The sequence below is a fragment of the Lutjanus erythropterus genome, chromosome 21 (genome assembly GCF_056507025.1).
Source record: "Lutjanus erythropterus isolate fLutEry1 chromosome 21, fLutEry1.hap2, whole genome shotgun sequence".
Lineage (NCBI taxonomy): Eukaryota > Metazoa > Chordata > Actinopteri > Lutjaniformes > Lutjanidae > Lutjanus > Lutjanus erythropterus.
In genome coordinates, this window is record NC_139337.1 from 10,437,539 (window position 1) to 10,447,364 (window position 9,826).

The 9,826-nt window shown below is 38.0% G+C and overlaps 2 protein-coding genes across 3 annotated transcripts; one reads left to right on the forward strand and one right to left on the reverse strand.

Annotated features, from left to right (window-relative positions):
- Positions 1 to 214: 214 nt before the first annotated feature.
- dph2 (diphthamide biosynthesis 2) lies at positions 215 to 4,458 on the forward strand. Its single transcript, XM_084747042.1, has 7 exons — positions 215 to 435; positions 768 to 937; positions 1,118 to 1,230; positions 1,849 to 2,069; positions 2,261 to 2,950; positions 3,893 to 4,075; positions 4,224 to 4,458. The coding sequence occupies exons 2-7, from the start codon at positions 788 to 790 to the stop codon at positions 4,346 to 4,348; spliced, it is 1,482 nt and encodes a 493-aa protein (XP_084603168.1). The 5' UTR covers positions 215 to 435; positions 768 to 787; the 3' UTR covers positions 4,349 to 4,458.
- On the reverse strand, positions 4,093 to 9,330 carry ncf2 (neutrophil cytosolic factor 2). Of its 2 annotated transcripts, XM_084747039.1 has the most exons (15): positions 9,098 to 9,328; positions 8,775 to 8,857; positions 8,529 to 8,637; positions 8,267 to 8,401; positions 7,751 to 7,858; positions 7,491 to 7,550; positions 7,151 to 7,194; positions 6,677 to 6,818; positions 6,465 to 6,530; positions 6,261 to 6,315; positions 6,042 to 6,085; positions 5,757 to 5,905; positions 5,556 to 5,667; positions 4,902 to 5,019; positions 4,093 to 4,811 (listed from the first exon to the last, which is right to left on the reverse strand). In XM_084747039.1, exons 1-15 carry the CDS (start codon positions 9,269 to 9,271, stop codon positions 4,720 to 4,722), a joined length of 1,491 nt encoding a protein of 496 aa, XP_084603165.1. In that variant the 5' UTR covers positions 9,272 to 9,328; the 3' UTR covers positions 4,093 to 4,719. The 2 variants fall into 2 exon arrangements, with proteins under 2 accessions (XP_084603165.1, XP_084603167.1); XM_084747041.1 differs by lacking the exons at positions 5,556 to 5,667; positions 5,757 to 5,905 and having other exon boundaries at positions 9,098 to 9,330.
- Between the last annotated feature and the right edge of the window lie 496 nt (positions 9,331 to 9,826).

The window sequence follows — 9,826 nt, forward strand, 5'->3', positions numbered from 1 at the left end:
TGATTTAAGTGTGTATTGTAACTGATTCTGAAAATGTGAGTCAGTTTTAGTAGTAGTAGTTATGATATTAGTTTTAAAATGATGCCAGGGTTGAGAAGAGAAAAAATGTTGTGAGGTAAATAATTTCACAAAATAAACAATCAATGCAGTAGAACACGTTAACCTGTTAGTTTGCCCTGGCTTTTATTTTGAAAAATCTTTCGACCCGGAAGTCATTGGCCTAGTTACTACAGTAGTGTGTACTGGACTGCCCACACGTGTGTAGCTGTCATAGAAGCGTTTATCCGTCAAAAACTACACACATGACATTGAAGTTTACATGTATGTGATAATGCAGGTACACAGCGTCATGAGTTGTAAATGATAGTCTGTGATGACTGAGGTTTTAAACAAAGACGTCTGGAGTCAAATCAGCTAGCGGCTAAGCTAACTTAGGTAAGATAACATTATGGTAGCTCGGTAACGTTAATTTAATGGGGTGGTTAACCGTTAACGGTATATTTTACACGATGGGTGTCGTTTCCTTTTAAGACAATACAACAATTTCTAATTGGCAATGTTGTAAAGTGGTTACAATGTTAGGCTTTATTTATTCACTAATTCCTGAATGTAACTATAGTCATAGGTGGTTGTGTAAATAAACTTGATTTTAACTCAATGAAACGTATCATTCGCCGGCAGAGTGAACCATTAAGTATGTCAAAAATGTCACTTATATTTTCATTAGCTTGGCTCTTGCTGTAATACAGTTTATCTTATGTTTTCAGGCAGTGTTTCCTGTGCAGTAATGGCTGACGCGTTCAGTAGCAGCTCGGAAAGTGTAATTCAGCGGGTGGTGGATGTAACAGTGAAGACAAACACCCCTCTGGAGAAACTTGAAGAGTTGTATCAAATAAAGAAGACTTGTGACTTCATCACTGAGCGTCAATTTCAAAAGGTGAGGACATCATTTTCTATACTCATAGTTATGTCAACATGTAAGTCCACTGGTATCAAAGGACAACACAATTCTTGTTAAAATTAAAAGCTCCATTCAGCCATTCAGTTAAGCTAATAAAGTTAAATCACATGAAAGAACACAAGACACAAGTTTGTCTAACATGGTTCATGTCCACAGGTTGCTCTGCAGTTTCCTGATGAGCTGCTGGGGGATTCGGTTGCAATAGCAGTGGAGATCGAAAGAAACTGTAATGCCAAGCCATTCATCTTGGGAGATACATCCTACGGCAGGTAAGATGCCAGGTTTAACTTGAGTGAAGCCTCAGTTGGTTTCATAACGCACACGTTGTTCATGCAAAGTTAGGTGAAAAATGTGGTAGTGATGTGATTACAGATGCATCTGACAAAGACATTTTATGGGCATTTTAATTCCATGTGTTTAATAAAAAATATATATGTAAATATTGGCAGGCAATGAACTTATTTTTAAAATACAAAGATGTGAAATTATTTGTTATCTTATTGGTATAGGCCGTGAGAAGCAGGATATTATAAGTTATGGGTGTATCCCTAGTTATTTCCAAATTTCCAAATTCAGCACACATGATATTTGAATGTATAATAGATTTAATGAAGAAATTAAACTTTTGGCAGTTTTTTTATTTACATTTTTTTGATGATGCACTTTTCTTAGGCTACATGCCCTAATACAGTGGGTTAATGAGCTTTAAAAATACTACTTTTGCTACTGTACTTTTATAGTTTTTATTTATCTGTTAAGGCACATAATTACATTTTTTCTAGACTGTTACAAAACAGGATAAAATTTAAATGTTTTATGCAAATTAGCTTGTCATTTGTTTTGTAAAGTTGTTGCATTCATCATTTTTGCTGAATCCCTTGATGCAGTTGCTGTGTGGATGAGGTAGCTGCAGAGCACGTCGGGGCCGACTGCATTGTACACTACGGCAGCGCGTGCCTCAGCCCGTCCAAAAGGCTGCCACTGATGTACGTCTTTGAGAGAAGGCAGGTGGATCTCGAGAAGTGCACTTCTACCTTCAGAGAGCTCTACCCTGACACACAGAGTCACATCGTTCTCCTCTACGATGTCAACTATGTTCATGCCATAAGTAAGGAATTCCACATGGCCCTGCTGTATGAAAGAGGATCAGACCATTATATATTTCTGCCATTATATAGGGCTGGTATTCATGTTTATTTAACCATGCAGCTCTGTAATTGCTATGTGTAATTCTTCAGGTTTGTTAATAGTTTCTTCTCAGTGATTGAATTCTACATGTTTTTTTTTTTTTTTTTTCAGGTGACCTTCAGACAATCCTTTCAGCAGAGTATCCAAACCTCATCATCTCAGAGCTTGTTGTCGAAGCGGAGCAGTGTTACAGTCACGGCTGCATTAAAACACGAAATGATGACACCAGTCTGTCAGAACAGGACAACAACCAGGTTATTTATCAGTTTGGAAGGCAGTTCTCCTTGAAAAGTGGTTTAAGCATAACGGATTACAGTATGTTCTATGTCGGCCAGGAGGGAGCGACCCTGAGAAACTTCATGATGACTTGGAATCGCTGCTCATTCTGTTCTTTTGACCCCATGACAATGATTGGGAGGACTGAATCAGTAAGCATCAACCGTACACTGATGAAGCGATATTACGCCATAGAAAGGGCCAAAGATGCCAATGTGGTCGGCATCCTTGTCGGCACACTCGGGGTGGCCGACTACCTCAACATCATCGAGCAGCTGAAGGAGACGATCCACCGAGCTGGCAAGAAGAGCTACATGTTTGCCATGGGGAAACTGAACGTGCCCAAACTAGCAAACTTTATGGAAATTGACATTTTTGTGTTGGTCGCGTGTCCTGAGAACTCAATGCTGGACTCAAGTGAGTTCTATAAACCTGTAGTAACACCATTTGAGATGGAGGTGGCCTGCAACAAGAAGAGGGAGTGGTCGGAGGAATATGTCACAGACTTTCGACATCTCCTGCCAGGTTAGATCAGAATTTATTCACATTCCAATTCTCAGTTTTTTTATTTTAGCGATGCTATGAACATGAAGGATTTTGTAAGGGCTTTATCTGTTTTGGAGCAGGCAGTGAAGGATGTTTTAATTTTTATCTCACCCCAAATTTATATTGTCAGATGCTATTAGGACCCACACGTCAGTATGTGACAATGCTATTTGCACCCAAGATAAAATAGTTAATTTGACTATTTATACCTGGGTATATATAGCCTAGCACGGCAGAGACAGTCACCCAGGTGTCAGTAGCCAATAACGCTCTTTGCACTCGCGTGACAGAGACAAACCTAACCAACTAGTTTTGTTTCCTAAACGTAACCAAAACTAAAAATAAAGTCCCACTGCCTTTTAGTTTTATACAGGACTGAAACCCCAGTCCCCTGGGTCGAAATTCAAATCTCCGTCTCTCAGTGAAGAGTCCTGCATTTAACTCATTCATCCATTTCAGCCTGCTCTCTTTAGAGACTTTGTTTCTCTTTATAGATAGACTAGGCGGTTGGGTGTAAATAGCCAAATAGCTGTAAGGGATCAAATAGTTGCATTTTTAGATTTTTAGATTTAGATTTCACATGTTTTAAGGTATATTATACCATCTTTAAGTATGTATGATTATCCTCTTGTAGTTAGTATTGATGAAAGGATTTGTAGCAACTGCACGACATTTGGAGATATGAGGGGGAGTCAAAATATGCATCTAAAGGGAAGAGAATTATTAAATTATTGAAAAGTGAAATGTAAGACTTCACCCTGCTCTCCACGTCAGTAATTTACATGCATCCCTAATATGAATCTATATCTCTATATTTATCAAACATGTTGAGCTGGTTGTATTTTTTAAGCACCAGTAGCTTAACGAAGGCTATTCAAGTATTTTTCTGTGTCTGATCTTTTTACATCAAACTTTCACCAGGTGGACAGAGTCATGTGCCTTTGGCTGATCAGCAGGATGACGACGACGAGACTGACGTGTCATTAATCACAGGAGCTCTGCGAAGCCACAATCTGTTGCTCAGTGCTCCTGCAGAGTCCTCATGTGGTTCTTCTGTGGTCCTCAGAAACCAGACGATGACTGTAGCCAACACTAACTCAGCTGGTTCGCTCAATAATACATTGTTTGCTTTAATACATCCAGAAGTTTATTGTAGAATTTTACATAGACATACAGAAATCGTTACACCTTGTGCATGTAAGCCCTTTTAAAAACAACAAAACAAATATACTTTTCTGCTTTCTCTTTCCAGCATCTTTCCTGGCAGAACGGAGCTGGCGTGGCTTAGAGCAGAAGTTGGGAGAGACGCCTGTTGTGAAGGCAGGAAAGGGCAGAAAGGGCATAGCTATCGCCTATGAAGAGGAAGGAACGTCTTGATAATTTACCAGTAATCCACAGCATCTCCACCTAATTATTAAATTATGCATATATCATATACATTGATAATACTTGTAATTGCTGGAAATGCTAATCATTAAATATTTTCATACATTTATAACAGATATCACAAGTTTTTTTTCTCACATAACTTACTAAATCACAGAACGTCACCTATGATCTTGTCCAAACATTATAACTTGGCACAGTTGTCCAAAGGTATTGTCACCATGTGAAAAACTTGTCAAAAACTGTTTATAAATGCATTATAAAATGGTTTTGGTAGTCTGTACCTCACCATTTTTCAGGTTTGGCCAGTTATCTGTATTACTGGCTTTTCTACATTTTGTGTTTACATTTATTTATTTAAATTACTGCCCGTTCACTGGAACTTCTTCCACAAAGGCTGCGGGAAATATACCAGTATTCCCATTACATTGCCCCTCCAACCAGTCCTGGTTAACTAAAAAAGAAGGAATTATAAATTAGAATCATATTTCCTGGACAAATCACAGTATTTCTAATTTTTTCAGGAGTATACTGTATGTTTTACCTTGAGAGATTAATGTGATTTTATCGCCTTGCTGAAAACTGAGATCTTCTGGATTTGATGACTCGTAGGAATGAAGTGCTACATAGTGAATCTCATTCTGTGGCTCTCCATCAGTTTCCTGAAAACACAAAATGCACATAGATAATTTTCTGCTTTTTTTTTTTTTTTTTTTTTGGAGTGTTCTCGCTCAAAATCATGTCTGTCTGTTATGTACTAGTGTACTACTGTTGTTGTACTTGACTGCAGGACCATCATGATTGAAGATGAAACATCTTTTTGACTCTGACTGATGAAGACACAGTAGTGTCGAAATGTAAGTCTTTTTGCACAATTAAAGGCTAAAAATCAGTCAGTCTGCTCCAGTCCTTTTTTTCCCTTGGATGTTACTATCTTTGTGCTGAGAAGCACCTGATTCAGATGTGTAGTGCTGGAAGATGCGCAGAAAAACCTGTTACAGTTGTATGAGGTCTCAGTAGTTTGAGTGTGGCTGATAAAATAGAAATTCTCAGGAAATACTTGACTACCAAGTTCTTAAAAGTAATAAGCAGGTTCCGTTCATAAATATCGGTACCATCCCAATACTGCAGTATCAGACAGAATACCAAAAAATGTGTGAGGCCAGCATGCACAGCAACAGATCACCACTAAACTTACCTCTTTGGTGGTACACCACAGGGTGATGCGCCTGCCACTGGCGCTACTCCACACACTTTCCATTTCTGTGTCGGCATTGATTACACTTTGTCCATCTGCCTCGGAGGTTAAACTAAATCGAACAAAAGGATTGATTTTGGACTCTTTCAGTAACACAATACACCAATTAACCTGGATCTTTTGTTTGAAAGTGCGCCATACCTCAAGGTGATGGCAGCAGGAGGGAGATTTAGTTTCTTACTGATTTTCTCAATCAGCATTGCATAGGGAGACCCAGGCGGTACTGAGACAGCAAAGGTGAATGTGAATCGGACTTTGACAATATACGAATTGTCGGTAGGCTGTGCTTCCTGGCATTGATGAAAGGATACATCAGAAATTAAAATAAAATCCACCCTAAAACACGTCATGTTGGCATACTGTGTGGTTTAGAGGTCTAGCATTTGCGGCCAGGACTGGAAAAATCGAAGATTTGACTTGACATACCTTTGGCTGTGTGTCTCCACTGCTGTTAGCACGAGGAGTAAGACCTTAAACACAAACATGTTTTGTTAAATGAACCAAACTGTATTTGTGAATTGCTTTTTTTTGTGTGTCACAGAAATTCTGAAAGATGAATAGAGCTTGTCAAATGCAATGGTGTTTGGCACCAATTAAGCAAATGCTATTATTTTAGATTGCTGAAACTGTGTCAGATAAGTCTACCTTGTTTCCTTTCAGGCCTGGTGGGTGGTTTTCGAGCTGGAGGTGCAGATACTCCCTATCCATGGTTAATACCATTCAATAGATGACAAGAAATAAATAAAAATGTGATTGCAACATACTACAAAAATTGAACAAACACCACATTTTGAGTGCAATTTTAGAAACCAGAGAGTGTACAAAGAAAATAGGAAAGTTAATTCCTACCTCATTCTGTTTAGAAGCCAAGGAAATCTCCAAACGTTCCAGGTAATTGTACGGAACAAGTCCTCGCTATAAGTGATATGACAATGATTGACAGTAAGGTGAGCGTAACAAGAATAATTGTGTCTTCATATTTCACAAGAAGAAAAAGTGCCGACTGGAGGTCTTGATAGATTCACATTAGCATAGAAGTCACAGATGTACGGATCACATACTCTCTCATTGAAGATCACAGAAGCCCAGTTGTCGGCACCCCTCTGCAGCACAAACACAATATTTCCGGGCACTACAGCCAACTCATCACTGGTCTCAGGAACAAACTCAAACAGGACAGTGTGTGGTTCTCCTTCTAAAGCCCTGTGAAGACAGGACAATCCACATGGCATCAAGAGACCTGCTGGGACACTAGTCTTGATTATTACTCTGTAATAATACATTTCTATCTTGCTGTTCTGTTGTTTACATTTAGACAATGATTCAACATTTTTGCTTGATGGTTCCCCTTATTTTCTATTTCTTTCTAAATAAAGGGTATTTTACACATCTGACATGTAGAGTGGAAAATCCAGCATTATCAAGGTATTATAAGTATCAAGGTAATCTGCAAATCATATTTTTCTACATTTCAAATAAATAAATAATATGTGTAATTAGAAAGCATCCAATTTGTACAATTTTAAAGTGACTACCTTAGAACCTCAGGTTCTTTTGGACAAGTTGGACCATCTTCAACCTGTAATGTGTAAACAAAAACACTAAGAATCCGATCAGTAGTATTGGAGTCTTTGAGTTTAAAAAGAAAATGAAGAGAAAGAAAACGTCATGAATGTCTACATATAATGCAGGTTGTGATATATCAAAGTTTTGTTGCGTCATGGTCACCACTGCAGGTTGATCATGGTTAATTTAATTTACCTTAAGTTTTTTAAATTTTTTCATGTAATGTAACAACAAGCTAATGACAACATGCTGGGTTCTTTGTTATCTGATTGCATTGTTGTTTTTATTGCTCAAGAGCTCATATGTCACCTGTGGCTGTAACGGAGCAAATCCAGAGAACTCATCCTGAGGAACGACAGACGCAACAACCTGAAGACAACAGAGAAAAAAATGTGGATTAATTATGTCAGATCATTATAGCGTTCTCTCCAGAGTGATCTCAAATGTATTATATATTTTTTAAAAAAAAGCAAGCACACAAAACATCTTACAGTGACATTTTACTGAGCTGTACTCATTCAGTTTAATGGGGTTCATATGTTCAGCTGCATCATCAGATGAAGTTTTACCTTGGCTTTGCCCAGGTAGTCCTTCTTCTCCAGCTGAGCAACATAGTGCTTGTTTGGTTTAAAAATCACTTTTGAGGGAAACTCGACCAGTTTGAAAAGCTTCTGTTTCTGTTGGTGAAATTGAATCACAAGTGATATTAAAATATTTATCACACATTTTTAACATGAAAGTAAATTCTAATTCATTTGCCAATACCATTGATATTAAACAAGTATCATTTGGTGCTACAGCAATGCAAACAAATAGCACTGTCCATACATTAATGTATATGTATTTGCAAATACAACGGCTGATATAGACATTTTATGTCTTATATTTATATGAATATATATATTAAATAATGAGCTACTTGCTATTTACATCCCACCCCAAACAAAAATACAATTCCAATAAAAAGCTGAAAGATAATGAATAACTGAACACAATATTTTATTGGTAGCTTAAATTCAAACTTTTCGTCATGGGCTGAAGGACTGCGTGTTTATTTTTATAACCGTGACTACATGTCAGCTGACCAGGGTGGATTGCAGAGCTTTGTCGATGACATTGAGTTTGGTGTCTGTCTTGTAGTCGAGAGCCTTCACAAGGTTTTCCTGAGCTTTTTCCCAGTTACCCAGCTGAGCCTGAGCCAGGGCCATGTTGTGGAGAACCTGTAGCAGGAAATACTGATATTGTACTACAAGCTTGTCACTGAAGAACAGTGTTGAGTTGTCTCATAATTTGTAAATGGCATTATAAGGGACTTATAAAAATGACTGAAGTCTTTTAAATACTTACCTCACATGCATATAGTTTGTATCTGAGACCCAGTGCTTTGTAATCGATCAGCTGGTTGCCTCTTAGTGTTTTGAAGGCTTGCTGGAAATCACCTAAACTCTCCTCATACCTTGAAATATAAATAAACCAGTTAACTACTGCATATGATAAATCACATCAATATGTCTAGTGTTGAATATGTGTTGAACAATGTTGGATATTAAAAATGAACATGGGCATTTTATTGATATGACTGATGTGTCTTGCCTCTCTTTTTTGTAAAATGTGATTCCTCTCTGAAAGAAGGCGACAGCCAGATGCTCATCCTTTTGAATGCTGCAATCAAACGCCTGAGAAACATGACAAAACACTGTAACTTCCTCTAGAAGAAAAGAGAAACGGTAACCTCTACTTCTTCTTTCTTGGTGACTTGCACTTCAGGCTGCAATATATCACAGAATGTCATCTTAGCTTTATCAGCCACATCTAGACAAGATTTAGGTTTTTAACGAGTAGAGTAATAGTACAAAATACCACATATTTGTGTGTAATGTTTCAGTTTGCGTTTCACCAACAAACATCAGCCATACCTTTTCAGCAGCATTCAGATCTTGGTTAAGAAGTTGGAGACAGCCAATGTCAAAACAAATTTTGGAGTTTGGGTCCTGGATAGAAAGAAAAATCCTGAGTGCCTCAGATAAATCGTCTCTGTCAACACAAGTTGCAGCCACGTCCCACTGACGCAGAGTGTCCAGAAAAGCCATAGTGGCAGGTTAGGAGCTCACCGAGCTACAGACCAAATTAAGGAAGCTCTTCTGATTTGTATCAGGGGGATCAGGAAGTGTTGTCATTGTTGGTACATTAATAGTACGCCACCACCAGGCTTTAAGGCCCAATGATTGCTGCTTTTTTACCCCATGTGATTCTCTGGTATCTATGTAGCAACTCAAGTGTGTGTGTGTTTGTGTACTATCCCACATCACTTAGTTCCCTTGAACATAAACATATCATAAATGGGTTATATTATTTATTTCTTCAGAGGGACATGATCAGTCTCTGCTTTAAACTGAGGTGCAGAGGGATGACTGAGACAAGCAATTGGAAATCGGTATTGGTGGAAAGTAACTAAGTACATTTACTTAAGTACTGTAAGTAAGTACAACTTGAGGTACTTATACTTCTACTCCACTACATTTTGGAGGCAAATATTGGACTTTTTTCTCCCCTATATTTATTTGATAGCTTTAGTTATTTTGCAAATTCAGATTATTAAGGGACCAAAGTGTAGATTGTAGATTGCAAACAACTGATTATGGCTC